The 19719-nt window shown below is 57.7% G+C and overlaps 1 protein-coding gene across 1 annotated transcript in view; it reads left to right on the forward strand.

Moving 5' to 3' along the window:
- The window catches only part of LOC139252633 (phosphofurin acidic cluster sorting protein 2-like), a 469430-nt gene that overhangs the window by 46679 nt on the left and 403032 nt on the right, over nucleotides 1–19719 (forward strand). The window contains exon 7 of the mRNA XM_070873440.1: nucleotides 9773–9853. Within this exon, the coding sequence (XP_070729541.1) occupies nucleotides 9773–9853 (81 nt within the window). The remainder of the gene's footprint in view (nucleotides 1–9772; nucleotides 9854–19719) is intronic.

A 19719-nucleotide genomic window follows, 5' to 3' on the forward strand; every position in this document is an offset into this window, starting at 1 on the left:
AGTGTATCCTGTAACTGATGGGCCCTCACTCCCGGCCCAGTGTTCGCTGTAACTGATGGGCCCTCACTCCCGGCCCAGTGTAGCCTGTAACTGATGGCCCTCACTCCCAGCCCAGTGTATCCTGTAACTGATGGGCCCTTACTCCCGGCCCAGTGTAGCCTGTAACTGATGGGCCCTCACTCCCGGCCCAGTGTATCCTGTAACTGATGGGCCCTCACTCCCGGCCCAGTGTAGCCTGCAACTGATGGCCCTCACTCCCAGCCCAGTGTATCCTGTAACTGATGGGCCCTCACTCCCGGCCCAGTGTATCCTGTAACTGATGGGCCCTCACTCCCGGCCCAGTGTAGCCTGTAACTGATGGCCCTCACTCCCAGCCCAGTGTATCCTGTAACTGATGGCCCTCACTCACAGCCCAGTGTAACCTGTAACTGATGGCCCTCACTCCCGGCCCAGTGTAGCCTGCAACTGATGGGCCCTCACTCCCGGCCCAGTGTATCCTGTAACTGATGGCCCTCACTCCCAGCCCAGTGTATCCTGTAACTGATGGGCCTCACTCCCGGCCCAGTGTATCCTGTAACTGATGGGCCTCACTCCCGGCCCAGTGTAGCCTGTAACTGATGGGCCTCACTCCCGGCCCAGTGTATCCTGTAACTGATGGGCCCTCACTCCCGGCCCAGTGTATCCTGTAACTGATGGGCCTCACTCCCGGCCCAGTGTATCCTGTAACTGATGGGCCTCACTCCCGGCCCAGTGTATCCTGTAACTGATGGGCCCTCACTCCCGGCCCAGTGTATCCTGTAACTGATGGGCCCTCACTCACAGCCCAGTGTATCCTGTAACTGATGGGCCTCACTCCCGGCCCAGTGCATCCTGTAACTGATGGGCCTCACTCCCGGCCCAGTGTATCCTGCAACTGATGGGCCCTCACTCCCAGCCCAGTGTAGCCTGTAACTGATGGGTCCTCACTCCCGGCCCAGTGCATCCTGTAACTGATGGGCCTCACTCCCGGCCCAGTGTAGCCTGCAAATGATGGACGTTCACTCCCAGCCCAGTGTAGCCTGTAACTGATAGGCCTCACTCCCGGCCCAGTGTATCCTGTAACTGATGGGCCCTCACTCCGAGCCCAGTGTAACATGTAACTGATGGGCCCTCACTGCCAGCCCTGTGTTCGCTGTAACTGATGGGCCCTCACTCCCGGCCCAGTGTTCGCTGTAACTGATGAGCCCTCACTCCCGGCCCAGTGTATCCTGTAACTGATGGGCCCTCACTCCCAGCCCAGTGTTCGCTGTAACTGATGGGTCCTCACTCCCGGCCCAGTGCATCCTGTAACTGATGGGCCCTCACTCCCAGCCCAGTGTTCGCTGTAACTGATGAGCCCTCACTCCCGGCCCAGTGTATCCTGTAACTGATGGGCCCTCACTCCCAGCCCAGTGTTCGCTGTGACTGATGGGCCCTCACTCCCGGCCCAGTGTATCCTGTAACTGATGGGCCCTCACTCCCCGCCCAGTGTATCCTGTAACTGATGGGACTCACTCCCAGCCCAGTGTAGCCTGTAACTGATGGGCCCTCACTCCCGGCCCATTGTATCCTGTAACTGATGCGCCCTCACTCCCGGCCCAGTGTATCCTGTAACTGATGCGCCCTCACTCCCGGCCCAGTGTTCGCTATAACTGATGGGCCCTCACTCCCAGCCCAGTGTATCCTGTAACTGATGGGCCCTCACTCCCAGCCCAGTGTTCGCTGTAACTGATGGGCCCTCACTCCCGGCCCAGTGTATCCTGTAACTGATGGCCCTCACTCCCGGCCCAGTGTATCCTGTAACTGATGGGCCCTCACTCCCGGCCCAGTGTATCCTGTAACTGATGAGCCTCACTCCCGGCCCAGTGTATCCTGTAACTGATGGGCCTCACTCCCGGCCCAGTGTATCCTGTAACTGATGGGCCCTCACTCCCGGCCCAGTGTATCCTGTAACTGATGGGCCCTCACTCCCGGCCCAGTGTATCCTGTAACTGATGGGCCTCACTCCCGGCCCAGTGTAGCCTGTAACTGATGGGCCCTCACTCCCAGCCCAGTGTAGCCTGCAAATGATGGACGTTCACTCCCAGCCCAGTGTAGCCTGTAACTGATAGGCCTCACTCCCGGCCCAGTGTATCCTGTAACTGATGGGCCCTCACTCCCAGCCCTGTGTTCGCTGTTACTGATGGGCCCTCACTCCCAGCCCAGTGTTCGCTGTAACTGATGGGCCCTCACTCCCGGCCCAGTGTATCCTGTAACTGATGGGCCCTCACTCCCAGCCCAGTGTTCGCTGTAACTGATGGGCCCTCACTCCCGGCCCAGTGTATCCTGTAACTGATGGGCCCTCACTCCCAGCCCAGTGTATCCTGTAACTGATGGGCCCTCACTCCCGGCCCCGTGTAACCTGTAACTGATGGGCTCTCACTCCCAGCCCAGTGTATCCTGTAACTGATGGGCCCTCACTCACAGCCCAGTATATCCTGTAACTGATGGGCCCTCACTCCCGGCCCAGTGTATCCTGTAACTGATGGGCCCTCACTCCCGGCCCAGTGTATCCTGTAACTGATGGGCCCTCACTCCCGGCCCCGTGTAACCTGTAACTGATGGGCCCTCACTCCCAGCCCAGTGTAGCCTGTAACTGATGGGCCTTCACTCACAGCCCAGTGTACGCTGTAACTGATGGGCCCTCACTCCCGGCCCAGTGTATCCTGTAACTGATGGGCCCTCACTCCCAGCCCAGTGTTCGCTGTAACTGATGGGCCCTCACTCCCGGCCCAGTGTATCCTGTAACTGATGGCCCTCACTCCCGGCCCAGTGTATCCTGTAACTGATGGGCCTCACTCCCGGCCCAGTGTATCCTGTAACTGATGGGCCTCACTCCCAGCCCAGTGTAGCCTGTAACTGATGGGCCCTCACTCCCGGCCCAGTGTATCCTGTAACTGATGGGCCCTCACTCCCAGCCCAGTGTTCGCTGTAACTGATGGACCCTCACTCCCGGCCCAGTGTTCGCTGTAACTGATGGACCCTCACTCCCGGCCCAGTGTAGCCTGTAACTGATGGCCCTCACTCCTGGCCCAGTGTATCCTGTAACTGATGGGCCCTCACTCCCAGCCCAGTGTTCGCTGTAACTGATGGACCCTCACTCCCGGCCCAGTGTTCGCTGTAACTGATGGGCCCTCACTCCCGGCACAGTGTAGCCTGTAACTGATGGCCCTCACTCACAGCCCAGTGTATCCTGTAACTGATGGGCCCTCACTCCCAGCCCAGTGTATCCTGTAACTGATGGCCCTCACTCACAGCCCAGTGTATCCTGTAACTGATGGGCCTCACTCCCAGCCCAGGGACCGTTTCCTGTAACTGATGGGCCCTCACTCCCAGCCCAGTGTAGCCTGTAACTGATGGCCCTCACTCACAGCCCAGTGTATCCTGTAACTGATGGGCCCTCACTCCCAGCCCAGTGTATCCTGTAACTGATGGCCCTCACTCCCGGCCCAATGTATCCTGTAACTGATGGGCCTCACTCCCGGCCCAGTGTATCCTGTAACTGATGGGCCCTCACTCCCGGCCCAGTGTATCCTGTAACTGATGGGCCCTCACTCCCGGCCCAGTGTTCGCTGTAACTGATGGGCCCTCACTCCCGGCCCAGTGTAGCCTGTAACTGATGGCCCTCACTCCCAGCCCAGTGTATCCTGTAACTGATGTGCCCTTACTCCCGGCCCAGTGTAGCCTGTAACTGATGGGCCCTCACTCCCGGCCCAGTGTATCCTGTAACTGATGGGCCCTCACTCCCGGCCCAGTGTAGCCTGCAACTGATGGCCCTCACTCCCAGCCCAGTGTATCCTGTAACTGATGGGCCCTCACTCCCGGCCCAGTGTATCCTGTAACTGATGGGCCCTCACTCCCGGCCCAGTGTAGCCTGTAACTGATGGCCCTCACTCCCAGCCCAGTGTATCCTGTAACTGATGGCCCTCACTCACAGCCCAGTGTAACCTGTAACTGATGGCCCTCACTCCCGGCCCAGTGTAGCCTGCAACTGATGGGCCCTCACTCCCGGCCCAGTGTATCCTGTAACTGATGGCCCTCACTCCCAGCCCAGTGTATCCTGTAACTGATGGGCCTCACTCCCAGCCCAGTGTAGCCTGCAACTGATGGATGTTCACTCCCAGCCCAGTGTCGCCTGTAACTGATGGCCCTCACTCCCAGCCCAGTGTATCCTGTAACTGATGGGCCTCACTCCCAGCCCAGTGTAGCCTGCAACTGATGGATGTTCACTCCCAGCCCAGTGTAGCCTGTAACTGATGGGCCCTCACTCCCGGCCCAGTGTATCCTGTAACTGATGGGCCCTCACTCCGAGCCCAGTGTAACCTGTAACTGATGGGCCCTCACTCCCAGCCCAGTGTTCGCTGTAACTGATGGGCCCTCACTCCCGGCCCAGTGTATCCTGTAACTGATGGGCCCTCACTCCCGGCCCAGTGTATCCTGTAACTGATGGGCCCTCACTCACAGCCCAGTGTACCCTGTAACTGATGGGCCTCACTCCCGGCCCAGTGTATCCTGTAACTGATGGGCCCTCACTCACAGCCCAGTGTACCCTGTAACTGATGGGCCTCACTCCCGGCCCAGTGTATCCTGTAACTGATGGGACTCACTCCCAGCCCAGTGTTCGCTGTAACTGATGGGCCCTCACTCCCGGCCCAGTGTATCCTGTAACTGATGGGCCCTCACTCCCGGCCCAGTGTATCCTGTTACTGATGGGCCCTCACTCCCAGCCCAGTGTTCGCTGTAACTGATGGGCCCTCACTCCCGGCCCAGTGTATCCTGTAACTGATGGGCCCTCACTCCCGGCCCAGTGTATCCTGTAACTGATGGGACTCACTCCCAGCCCAGTGTATCCTGTAACTGATGGGCCCTCACTCCGAGCCCAGTGTAACCTGTAACTGATGGGCCCTCACTCCCAGCCCAGTGTAGCCTGTAACTGATGGGCCCTCACTGCCAGCCCTGTGTTCGCTGTTACTGATGGACCCTCACTCCCAGCCCAGTGTATCCTGTAACTGATGGCCCTCACACCCGGCCCAGTGTATCCTGTAACTGATGGGCCCTCACTCCGAGCCCAGTGTAACCTGTAACTGATGGGCCCTCACTCCCAGCCCAGTGTAGCCTGTAACTGATGGGCCCTCACTCCCGGCCCAGTGTATCCTGTAACTGATGGGCCTCACTCCCGGCCCAGTGTATCCTGTAACTGATGGGCCTCACTCCCAGCCCAGTGTATCCTGTAACTGATGGGCCCTCACTCCGAGCCCAGTGTAACCTGTAACTGATGGGCCCTCACTCCCAGCCCAGTGTAGCCTGTAACTGATGGACCCTCACTCCCGGCCCAGTGTATCCTGTAACTGATGGCCCTCACTCCCGGCCCAGTGTATCCTGTAACTGATGGGCCTTCACTCACAGCCCAGTGTATCCTGTAACTGATGGGCCCTCACTCCCGGCCCAGTGTACCCTGTAACTGATGGGCCCTCACTCCCGGCCCAGTGTATCCTGTAACTGATGGGCCCTCACTCCCAGCCCAGTGTTCGCTGTAACTGATGGGCCCTCACTCCCGGCCCAGTGTATCCTGTAACTGATGGCCCTCACTCCCGGCCCAGTGTATCCTGTAACTGATGGCCCTCACTCCCGGCCCAGTGTATCCTGTAACTGATGGGCCTCACTCCCAGCCCAGTGTAGCCTGTAACTGATGGGCCCTCACTCCCGGCCCAGTGTATCCTGTAACTGATGGGCCCTCTATCTCGGCCCAGTGTATCCTGTAACTGATGGGCCCTCACTCCCGGCCCAGTGTATCCTGTAACTGATGGGCCCTCACTCCCGGCCCAGTGTTCGCTGTAACTGATGGGCCCTCACTCCTGGCCCAGTGTAGCCTGTAACTGATGGCCCTCACTCCCAGCCCAGTGTATCCTGTAACTGATGGGCCCTCACTCCCGGCCCAGTGTAGCCTGTAACTGATGGGCCCTCACTCCCGGCCCAGTGTATCCTGTAACTGATGGGCCCTCACTCCCGGCCCAGTGTAGCCTGTAACTGATGGCCCTCACTCCCAGCCCAGTGTATCCTGTAACTGATGGGCCCTCACTCCCAGCCCAGTGTATCCTGTAACTGATGGCCCTCACTCACAGCCCAGTGTAGCCTGTAACTGATGGGCCCTCACTCCCGGCCCAGTGTAACCTGTAACTGATGGGCCCTCACTCACAGCCCAGTGTATCCTGTAACTGATGGGCCCTCACTCCCGGCCCAGTGTATCCTGTAACTGATTGGCCCTCACTCCCAACCCAGTGTATCCTGTAACTGATGGGCCCTCACTCCCAGCCCTGTGTATCCTGTAACTGATGGGCCCTCACTCACAGCCCAGTGTATCCTGTAACTGATGGGCCCTCACTCCCGGCCCAGTGTAGCCTGTAACTGATGGGCCCTCACTCACAGCCCAGTGTATCCTGTAACTGATGGACCCTCACTCCCAGCCCAGTGTAGCCTGTAACTGATGGGCCCTCACTCCCGGCCCAGTGTAACCTGTAACTGATGGGCCCTCACTCACAGCCCAGTATATCCTGTAACTGATGGACCCTCACTCCCAGCCCAGTGTAGCCTGTAACTGATTGTCCCTCACTCTCGGCCCAGTGTAGCCTGTAACTGATGGGCCCTCACTCACAGCCCAGTGTATCCTGTAACTGATGGGCCCTCACTCCCGGCCCAGTGTAGCCTGTAACTGATGGGCCCTCACTCACAGCCCAGTGTATCCTGTAACTGATGGGCCCTCACTCCCGGCCCAGTGTATCCTGTAACTGATGGGCCCTCACTCCCAGCCCAGTGTTCGCTGTAACTGATGGGCCCTCACTCCCGGCCCAGTGTATCCTGTAACTGATGGCCCTCACTCCCGGCCCAGTGTATCCTGTAACTGATGGCCCTCACTCCCGGCCCAGTGTATCCTGTAACTGATGGGCCTCACTCCCAGCCCAGTGTAGCCTGTAACTGATGGGCCCTCACTCCCGGCCCAGTGTATCCTGTAACTGATGGGCCCTCTCTCTCGGCCCAGTGTATCCTGTAACTGATGGGCCCTCACTCCCGGCCCAGTGTATCCTGTAACTGATGGGCCCTCACTCCCGGCCCAGTGTTCGCTGTAACTGATGGGCCCTCACTCCCGGCCCAGTGTAGCCTGTAACTGATGGCCCTCACTCCCAGCCCAGTGTATCCTGTAATTGATGGGCCCTCACTCCCGGCCCAGTGTAGCCTGTAACTGATGGGCCCTCACTCCCGGCCCAGTGTATCCTGTAACTGATGGGCCCTCACTCCCGGCCCAGTGTAGCCTGTAACTGATGGCCCTCACTCCCAGCCCAGTGTATCCTGTAACTGATGGGCCCTCACTCCCGGCCCAGTGTATCCTGTAACTGATGGGCCCTCACTCCCGGCCCAGTGTAGCCTGTAACTGATGGCCCTCACTCCCAGCCCAGTGTATCCTGTAACTGATGGGCCCTCACTCCCGGCCCAGTGTATCCTGTAACTGATGGCCCTCACTCACAGCCCAGTGTAGCCTGTAACTGATGGGCCCTCACTCCCGGCCCAGTGTAACCTGTAACTGATGGGCCCTCACTCACAGCCCAGTGTATCCTGTAACTGATGGGCCCTCACTCCCGGCCCAGTGTATCCTGTAACTGATTGGCCCTCACTCCCAACCCAGTGTATCCTGTAACTGATGGGCCCTCACTCCCAGCCCAGTGTATCCTGTAACTGATGGGCCCTCACTCACAGCCCAGTGTATCCTGTAACTGATGGGCCCTCACTCCCGGCCCAGTGTAGCCTGTAACTGATGGGCCCTCACTCACAGCCCAGTGTATCCTGTAACTGATGGACCCTCACTCCCAGCCCAGTGTAGCCTGTAACTGATGGGCCCTCACTCCCGGCCCAGTGTAACCTGTAACTGATGGGCCCTCACTCACAGCCCAGTATATCCTGTAACTGATGGACCCTCACTCCCAGCCCAGTGTAGCCTGTAACTGATTGTCCCTCACTCTCGGCCGAGTGTAGCCTGTAACTGATGGGCCCTCACTCACAGCCCAGTGTATCCTGTAACTGATGGGCCCTCACTCCCGGCCCAGTGTAGCCTGTAACTGATGGGCCCTCACTCCTGGCCCAGTGTAGCCTGTAACTGATGGGCCCTCACTCACAGCCCAGTGTATCCTGTAACTGATGGGCCCTCACTCCCAGCCCAGTGTATCCTGTAACTGATGGGCCCTCACTCCTGGCCCAGTGTAGCCTGTAACTGATGGCCCTCAATCCCGGCCCAGTGTATCCTGTAACTGATGGCCCTCACTCCCAGCCCAGTGTATCCTGTAACTGATGGGCCCTCACTCCTGGCCCAGTGTAGCCTGTAACTGATGGCCCTCAATCCCGGCCCAGTGTATCCTGTAACTGATGGGCCCTCACTCCCGGCCCAGTGTAGCCTGTAACTGATGGCCCTCAATCCCGGCCCAGTGTATCCTGTAACTGATGGGCCCTCACTCCCAGCCCAGGGACCGTTTCCTGTCGCACAAGGGACACAAGGGTGTTACAGTATCAAGGGATCCAACACATGCAGAGCAAGAAACTGGCTCACTCACAAATGGGCAACACATTCCTGAAAGGTTGGCTATTCAAAACAGGTCTCAAATGGTCATCATCATCATCGCCGGCAGTCCCTCGGAATCGAGGAAGACTTGCTTCCACTGTAGAAGTGAGTTCTCAGGTGACTGAACAGTCCAATACGGGAATTACAGTCTCTGTCACAGGTGGGACAGACAGTGGTTGAGGGAAGGGGAGGGTGGGACTGGTTTGCCGCACGCTCCTTCCGCTGCCTGCGCTTGGTTTCTGCATGCTCTCGGCGACGAGACTCGAGGTGCTCAGCGCCCTCCCAGATGCACTTCCTCCACTTAGGGCGGTCTCTGGCCAGGGATTCCCAGGTGTCGGTGGGGATGTTGCACTTTATCAGGGAGGCTTTGAGGGTGTCCTTGAAACGTTTCTTCTGCCCACCTGGGGCTCGCGTGCCGTGTAAGAGTTTCGAGTAGAGCGCCTGAGGAAGAGAGTGTTTGAAGACCAGGACCTCAAATCTGGCAGCAAACTTATGGTCTACAGGGATGTCATGACACCCGGCCTCCTGTGTGGCTCAGAGACATGGAGCATGTACAGTAGACACCTCAAGTCGCTGGAGAAATACCACCAACGCTATCTCCGCAACATCCTGCAAATCCCCTGGGAGGACAGATACACCAACGTTAGCGTCCTCGACCAGGCCAACATCCCCAGCATCGAAGCACTGACCACACTCTACCAGCTCCGCTGGGCAGGGCCACATTGTCCACATGCCCTGACACGAGACTCCCCAAAGCAAGCGCTCGACTCGGAACTCAAAAGGGCACTTCAAACCTGGCTGTCCGGTTCCAAATGCTCCTCATCCCTTCCTCACCTGCCGTCTCGCCCTATGAGAGAATCGCCCAGCAGGAAGACTGGCGTGTAATCCTGGCTGTAACTGGACTATGTTTAGCCGAGACAGCGTGCTGCATTTAGCAGCGACAATCCAGGAGGCAGCCCACATACACCGGCTACTGGTGTGCGACACACTCGGCTTCCCCACTCTTTGACAACCCAGTGATTTAAGAAGTGCTGGAGTATAGGATGGACCAGCAGTGCTTTAACCTGTATAGTGACGTCTGTTGTCTCCCCTCCCCTCCTCCTTCCACAGGCAGAATTCCCTCCATCGGAGAATAAGGTTGTGAGTAGCTGCAGCCTGCAGGAAGAGGTGGCTGTCGAGGCTGTGTCTCTAGTAAGTGCAACAGCCCAGAACAGCAGGTGGGCTTACAGACACTATCCTGCATCTCCGTCACCCGACACTGCGTCTCGGGTCGCTCTGCACCATCGGGGTCCGGTGACCCCGTGTTACACAGACTGACAGTGGGCCCGTGTTACACAGACTGACGGTGACCCCGTGTTACACAGACTGACGGTGGGCCCGTGTTACACAGACTGACGGTGACCCCGTGTTACACAGACTGACGGTGGGCCCGTGTTACACAGACTGACGGTGACCCCGTGTTACACAGACTGACGGTGGGCCCGTGTTACACAGACTGACGGTGGGCCCGTGTTACACAGACTGATGGTGACCCCGTGTTACACAGACTGACGGTGGGCCCGTGTTACACAGACTGACGGTGGGCCCGTGTTACACAGACTGACGGTGACCCCGTGTTACACAGACTGACGGTGACCCCGTGTTACACAGACTGACAGAGGGCCCGTGTTACACAGACTGACGGTGACCCCGTGTTACACAGACTGATGGTGACCCCGTGTTACACAGACTGACGGTGGGCCCGTGTTACACAGACTGACAGTGGCCCCGTGTTACACAGACTGACGGTGGGCCCGTGTTACACAGACTGACGGTGACCCCGTGTTACACAGACTGACGGTGACCCCGTGTTACACAGACTGACGGACCAATGTTACACAGACTGACAGTGGCCCCGTGTTACACAGACTGACGGTGACCCCGTGTAACACAGACTGACGGTGGGCCCGTGTTACACAGACTGACGGTGACCCCGTGTTACACAGACGGATGGTGATCCCGTGTTACACAGACTGACGGTGGGCCCGTGTTACACAGACTGACGGTGAGCCCGTGTTACACAGACTGACGGTGATCCCGTGTTACACAGACTGACGGTGACCCCGTGTTACACAGACTGATGGTGGGCCCGTGTTACACAGACTGACGGTGAGCCCGTGTTACACAGACTGACGGTGGGCCCATGTTACACAGACTGACGGTGAGCCCGTGTTACACAGACTGACGGTGATCCCGTGTTACACAGACTGACGGTGACCCCGTGTTACACAGACTGACGGTGATCCCGTGTTACACAGACTGACGGTGACCCCGTGTTACACAGACTGACGGTGACCACGTGTTACACAGACTGATGGTGGGCCCGTGTTACACAGACTGACGGTGAGCCCGTGTTACACAGACTGACGGTGATCCCGTGTTACACAGACTGACGGTGACCACGTGTTACACAGACTGACGGTGAGCCCGTGTTACACAGACTGATGGTGGGCCCGTGTTACACAGACTGACGGTGGGCCCGTCTTACACAGACTGACGGTGATCCCGTGTTACACAGACTGACGGTGATCCCGTGTTACACAGACTGACGCTGACCCCGTGTTACACAGACTGACGCTGACCCCGTGTTACACAGACTGTCGGTGACCCCGTGTTACACAGACTGACGGTGATCCCGTGTTACACAGACTGACGGTGATCCCGTGTTACACAGACTGACGGTGGGCCCGTGTTACACAGACTGACGGTGACCCCGTGTTACACAGACTGATGGTGATCCCGTGTTACACAGACTGACGGTGGGCCCGTGTTACACAGACTGACGGTGAGCCCGTGTTACACAGACTGACGGTGATCCCGTGTTACACAGACTGACGGTGACCCCGTGTTACACAGACTGACGGTGATCCCGTGTTACACAGACTGACGGTGACCCCGTGTTACACAGACTGACGGTGACCCCGTGTTACACAGATTGATGGTGGGCCCGTGTTACACAGACTGACGGTGAGCCCGTGTTACACAGACTGACGGTGGGCCCATGTTACACAGACTGACGGTGATCCCGTGTTACACAGACTGACGGTGATCCCGTGTTACACAGACTGACGGTGACCCCGTGTTACACAGACTGACGGTGAGCCCGTGTTACACAGACTGATGGTGGGCCCGTGTTACACAGACTGACGGTGGGCCCGTCTTACACAGACTGACGGTGATCCCGTCTTACACAGACTGACGGTGATCCCGTGTTACACAGACTGACGGTGATCCCGTGTTACACAGACTGACGGTGACCCCGTGTTACACAGACTGACGGTGAGCCCGTGTTACACAGACTGACGGTGAGCCCGTGTTACACAGACTGACGGTGACCCCGTGTTACACAGACTGACGGTGATCCCGTGTTACACAGACTGACGGTGACCCCTTGTTACACAGACTGACGGTGAGCCCGTGTTACACAGACTGACGGTGATCCCGTGTTACACAGACTGACGGTGACCCCGTGTTACACAGACTGACGGTGACCCCGTGTTACACAGACTGACGGTGAGCCCGTGTTACACAGACTGACGGTGACCCCGTGTTACACAGACTGACGGTGATCCCGTGTTACACAGACTGACGGTGATCCCGTGTTACACAGACTGACGGTGGGCCCATGTTACACAGACTGACGGTGATCCTGTGTTACACAGACTGACGGTGATCCCGTGTTACACAGACTGACGGTGAACCCGTGTTACACAGACTGACGGTGAGCCCGTGTTACACAGACTGATGGTGGGCCCGTGTTACACAGACTGACGGTGGGCCCGTCTTACACAGACTGACGGTGATCCCGTGTTACACAGACTGACGGTGACCCCGTGTTACACAGACTGACGGTGGGCCCGTGTTACACAGACTGACGGTGATCCCGTGTTACACAGACTGACGGTGATCCCGTGTTACACAGACTGACGGTGACCCCGTGTTACACAGACTGACGGTGATCCCGTGTTACACAGACTGACGGTGAGCCCGTGTTACACAGACTGACGGTGGGCCCATGTTACACAGACTGACGGTGGGCCCGTGTTACACAGACTGATGGTGGGCCCGTGTTACACAGACTGACGGTGAGCCCGTGTTACACAGACTGACGGTGACCCCGTGTTACACAGACTGACGGTGGGCCCGTGTTACACAGACTGACGGTGAGCCCGTGTTACACAGACTGACGGTGACCCCGTGTTACACAGACTGACGGTGGGCCCGTGTTACACAGACTGACGGTGATCCCGTGTTACACAGACTGACGGTGACCCCGTGTTACACAGACTGACGGTGGGCCCGTGTTACACAGACTGACGGTGACCCCGTGTTACACAGACTGACGGTGAGCCCGTGTTACACAGACTGACGGTGATCCCGTGTTACACAGACTGACGGTGACCCCGTGTTACACAGACTGACGGTGACCACGTGTTACACAGACTGATGGTGGGCCCGTGTTACACAGACTGACGGTGAGCCCGTGTTACACAGACTGACGGTGATCCCGTGTTACACAGACTGACGGTGACCACGTGTTACACAGACTGACGGTGAGCCCGTGTTACACAGACTGATGGTGGGCCCGTGTTACACAGACTGACGGTGGGCCCGTCTTACACAGACTGACGGTGATCCCGTGTTACACAGACTGACGGTGATCCCGTGTTACACAGACTGACGCTGACCCCGTGTTACACAGACTGACGCTGACCCCGTGTTACACAGACTGTCGGTGACCCCGTGTTACACAGACTGACGGTGATCCCGTGTTACACAGACTGACGGTGATCCCGTGTTACACAGACTGACGGTGGGCCCGTGTTACACAGACTGACGGTGACCCCGTGTTACACAGACTGATGGTGATCCCGTGTTACACAGACTGACGGTGGGCCCGTGTTACACAGACTGACGGTGAGCCCGTGTTACACAGACTGACGGTGATCCCGTGTTACACAGACTGACGGTGACCCCGTGTTACACAGACTGACGGTGATCCCGTGTTACACAGACTGACGGTGACCCCGTGTTACACAGACTGACGGTGACCCCGTGTTACACAGATTGATGGTGGGCCCGTGTTACACAGACTGACGGTGAGCCCGTGTTACACAGACTGACGGTGGGCCCATGTTACACAGACTGACGGTGATCCCGTGTTACACAGACTGACGGTGATCCCGTGTTACACAGACTGACGGTGACCCCGTGTTACACAGACTGACGGTGAGCCCGTGTTACACAGACTGATGGTGGGCCCGTGTTACACAGACTGACGGTGGGCCCGTCTTACACAGACTGACGGTGATCCCGTCTTACACAGACTGACGGTGATCCCGTGTTACACAGACTGACGGTGATCCCGTGTTACACAGACTGACGGTGACCCCGTGTTACACAGACTGACGGTGAGCCCGTGTTACACAGACTGACGGTGAGCCCGTGTTACACAGACTGACGGTGACCCCGTGTTACACAGACTGACGGTGATCCCGTGTTACACAGACTGACGGTGACCCCTTGTTACACAGACTGACGGTGAGCCCGTGTTACACAGACTGACGGTGATCCCGTGTTACACAGACTGACGGTGACCCCGTGTTACACAGACTGACGGTGACCCCGTGTTACACAGACTGACGGTGAGCCCGTGTTACACAGACTGACGGTGACCCCGTGTTACACAGACTGACGGTGATCCCGTGTTACACAGACTGACGGTGATCCCGTGTTACACAGACTGACGGTGGGCCCATGTTACACAGACTGACGGTGATCCTGTGTTACACAGACTGACGGTGATCCCGTGTTACACAGACTGACGGTGAACCCGTGTTACACAGACTGACGGTGAGCCCGTGTTACACAGACTGATGGTGGGCCCGTGTTACACAGACTGACGGTGGGCCCGTCTTACACAGACTGACGGTGATCCCGTGTTACACAGACTGACGGTGACCCCGTGTTACACAGACTGACGGTGGGCCCGTGTTACACAGACTGACGGTGATCCCGTGTTACACAGACTGACGGTGATCCCGTGTTACACAGACTGACGGTGACCCCGTGTTACACAGACTGACGGTGATCCCGTGTTACACAGACTGACGGTGAGCCCGTGTTACACAGACTGACGGTGGGCCCATGTTACACAGACTGACGGTGGGCCCGTGTTACACAGACTGATGGTGGGCCCGTGTTACACAGACTGACGGTGAGCCCGTGTTACACAGACTGACGGTGACCCCGTGTTACACAGACTGACGGTGGGCCCGTGTTACACAGACTGACGGTGAGCCCGTGTTACACAGACTGACGGTGACCCCGTGTTACACAGACTGACGGTGGGCCCGTGTTACACAGACTGACGGTGATCCCGTGTTACACAGACTGACGGTGACCCCGTGTTACACAGACTGACGGTGGGCCCGTGTTACACAGACTGACGGTGACCCCGTGTTACACAGACTGACGGTGAGCCCGTGTTACACAGACTGACGGTGACCCCGTGTTACACAGACTGACGGTGGCCCCGTGTTACACAGACTGACGGTGATCCCGTGTTACACAGACTGACGGTGACCCCGTGTTACACAGACTGACGGTGGGCCCGTGTTACACAGACTGACGGTGGGCCCGTGTTACACAGACTGACGGTGATCCCGTGTTACACAGACTGACGGTGACCCCGTGTTACACAGACTGACGGTGATCCCGTGTTACACAGACTGACGGTGACCCCGTGTTACACAGACTGACGGTGAGCCCGTGTTACACAGACTGACTGTGTGCCCGTGTTACACAGACTGACGGTGGGCCCGTGTTACACAGACTGACGGTGGGCCCGTGTTACACAGACTGACGGTGGGCCCGTGTTACACAGACTGACGGTGACCCCGTGTTACACAGACTGACGGTGACCCCGTGTTACACAGACTGACGGTGACCCCGTGTTACACAGACTGACGGTGACCACGTGTTACACAGACTGACGGTGGGCCCGTGTTACACAGACTGACGGTGACCCCGTGTTACACAGACTGATGGGCCCGTGTTACACAGACTGACGGTGACCCCGTGTTACACAGACTGATGGTGAGCCCGTGTTACACAGACTGACGGTGACCCCGTGTTACACAGACTGACGGTGAGCCCGTGTTACACAGACTGACGGTGAGCTCGTGTTACACAGACTGACGGTGAGCCCGTGTTACACAGACTGACGGTGGGCCCGTCTTACACAGACTGACGGTGACCCCGTGTTACACAGACTGACGGTGAGCCCGTGTTACACAGACTGATGGTGAGCCCGTGTTGCACAGACTGACGTTGAGCCCGTGTTACACAGACTGACGGTGAGCCCGTGTTACACAGACTGACGGTGGGCCCGTGTTACACAGACTGACGGTGACCCCGTGTTACACAGACTGATGGTGAGGCCGTGTTACACAGACTGACGGTGAGCCCGTGTTACACAGACTGACGGTGAGCCCGTGTTACACAGACTGACGGTGAGCCCGTGTTACACAGACTGACGGTGACCCCGTGTTACACAGACTGACGGTGACCCCGTGTTACACAGACTGACGGTGGGCTTGTGTTCCACAGACTGACGGTGGGCCCGTGTTACACAGACTGACGGGCCCATGTTACACAGACTGACAGTGAGCCCGTGTTACACAGACTGACGGTGACCCTGTGTTACACAGACTGATGGTGAGCCCGTGTTACACAGACTGATGGTGAGCCCGTGTTACACAGACTGATGGGCCCATGTTACACAAACTGACGGTGGGCCCGTGTTACACAGACTGACGGTGACCCCGTGTTACACATACTGATGGTGAGCCCGTGTTACACAGACTGACCGGCCCATGTTACACAGACTGACAGTGAGCCCGTGTTACACAGACTGACGGTGACCCTGTGTTACACAGACTGATGGTGAGCCCGTGTTACACAGACTGACGGTGAGCCCGTGTTACACAGACTGACGGGCCCATGTTACACAGACTGACAGTGAGCCCGTGTTATACAGACTGATGGTGAGCCCGTGTTACACAGACTGATGGTGAGCCCGTGTTACACAGAGTGATGGTGAGCCCGTGTTACACAGACTGACTGTGACCCCGTGTTACACAGACTGATGGTGAGCCCGTGTTACACAGACTGACGGTGACCCCGTGTTACACAAACTGACGGTGACCCCGTGTTACACAGACTGACGGTGACCCCGTGTTACACAGACTGACGGACCAATGTTACACAGACTGACGGTGACCCCGTGTTACACAGACTGATGGTGGGCCCATGTTACACAGACTGACGGTGACCCCGTGTTACACAGACTGACGGACCAATGTTACACAGACTGACGGTGACCCCGTGTTACACAGACTGACGGTGGACCCATGTTACACAGACTGACGGTGATCCCGTGTTACACAGACTGACGGTGACCCCGTGTTACACAGACTGACGGTGAGCCCGTGTTACACAGACTGACGGTGACCCCGTGTTACACAGACTGACGGTGACCCCGTGTTACACAGACTGACGGTGACCCCTTGTTACACAGACTGACGGTGACCCCGTGTTACACAGACTGACGGTGAGCCCGTGTTACACAGACTGACGGTGACCCCGTGTTACATAGACTGACGGTGACCCCGTGTTACACAGACTGACGGTGACCCCGTGTTACACAGACTGACGGTGACCCCGTGTTACACAGACTGACGGTGATCCCGTGTTACACAGACTGACGGTGACCCCGTGTTACACAGACTGACGGTGACCCCGTGTTACACAGACTGACGGTGACCCCGTGTTACACAGACTGACGGTGAGCCCGTGTTACACAGACTGACGGTGGGCCCGTGTTACACAGACTAACGGTGGGCCCGTGTTACACAGACTGACGGTGATCCCGTGTTACACAGACTGACGGTGACCCCGTGTTACACAGACTGACGGACCAATGTTACACAGACTGACGGTGACCCCGTGTTACATAGACTGACGGTGGGCCCAAAATTACACAGACTGACGGTGACCCCGTGTTACACAGAATAACGGTGACCCCGTGTTACACAGACTGACGGTGTGCCCATGTTACACAGACTGACGGTGACCCCGTGTTACACAGACTGACGGTGACCCCGTGTTACACAGACTGACGGTGACCCCGTGTTACACAGACTGACGGTGACCCCGTGTTACACAGACTGACGGGCCCATGTTACACAGACTGACGGTGATCCCGTGTTACACAGACTGATGGTGAGCCCGTGTTACACAGACTGACGGTGGGCCCATTTTACACAGACTTGACGGTGACCCCGTGTTACACAGACTGCCGGTGACCCCGTGTTACACAGAATAACGGTGACCCCGTGTTACACAGACTGACGGTGGGCCCGTGTTACACAGACTGACGGTGAGCCCGTGTTACACAGACTGACGGTGACCCCGTGTTACACAGACGGACGGTGGGCCCGTGTTACACAGACTGACGACGGGCCCGTGTTACACAGACTGACGGTGACCCCGTGTTACACAGACTGACGACGGGCCCGTGTTACACATACAGACGGTGACCCTGTGTTACACAGACTGACGGTGACCCCGTGTTACACAGACTGACGGTGGGCCCATGTTACACAGACTGACGGTGACCCCGTGTTACACAGACTGACGGACCAATGTTACACAGACTGACGGTGACCCCGTGTTACACAGACTGATGGTGGGCCCATGTTACACAGACTGACGGTGACCCCGTGTTACACAGACTGACGGTGACCCCGTGTTACACAGACTGACGGTGATCCCGTGTTACACAGACTGACGGTGACCCCGTGTTACACAGACTGACGGTGAGCCCGTGTTACACAGACTGACGGTGACCCCGTGTTACACAGACTGACGGTGACCCCGTGTTACACAGACTGACGGTGACCCCGTGTTACACAGACTGACGGTGACCCCGTGTTACACAGACTGACGGTGACCCCGTGTTACACAGACTGACGGTGACCCTGTGTTACACAGACTGACGGTGGGCCCGTGTTACACAGACTGACGGTGGGCCCGTGTTACACAGGCTGACGGTGGGCCCGTGTTACACAGACTGACGGTGATCCCGTGTTACACAGACTGACGGTGACCCCGTGTTACACAGACTGACGGACCAATGTTACACAGACTGACGGTGACCCCGTGTTACATAGACTGACGGTGGGCCCATGTTACACAGACTGACGGTGACCCCGTGTTACACAGAATAACGGTGACCCCGTGTTACACAGACTGACGGTGTGCCCATGTTACACAGACTGACGGTGACCCCGTGTTACACAGACTGACGGTGACCCCGTGTTACACAGACTGACGGTGACCCCGTGTTACACAGACTGACGGTGACCCCGTGTTACACAGACTGACGGGCCCGTTACATAGACTGACAGTGACCCCGTGTTACACATACTGATGGTGAGCCCGTGTTACACAGACTGACGGTGGGCCCATGTTACACAGACTTGACGGTGACCCCGTGTTACACAGACTGCCGGTGACCCCGTGTTACAGAGAATAACGGTGACCCCGTGTTACACAGACTGACGGTGGGCCCGTGTTACACAGACTGACGGTGAGCCCGTGTTACACAGACTGACGGTGACCCCGTGTTACACAGACGGACGGTGGGCCCGTGTTACACAGACTGACGGTGGGCCCGTGTTACACAGACTGACGGTGACCCCGTGTTACACAGACTGACGACGGGCCCGTGTTACACAGACTGACGGTGACCCCGTGTTACACAGACGGACGGTGACCCCGTGTTACACAGACGGACGGTGACCCCGTGTTACACAGACTGACGACGGGCCCGTGTTACACAGACTGACGGTGACCCCGTGTTACACAGACTGACGACGGGCCCGTGTTACACATACTGATGGTGAGCCCGTGTTACACAGACTGACGGTGGGCCCATGTTACACAGACTGACG

The sequence above is a fragment of the Pristiophorus japonicus genome, unplaced genomic scaffold (genome assembly GCF_044704955.1).
Source record: "Pristiophorus japonicus isolate sPriJap1 unplaced genomic scaffold, sPriJap1.hap1 HAP1_SCAFFOLD_471, whole genome shotgun sequence".
Classification (NCBI taxonomy): domain Eukaryota; kingdom Metazoa; phylum Chordata; class Chondrichthyes; family Pristiophoridae; genus Pristiophorus; species Pristiophorus japonicus.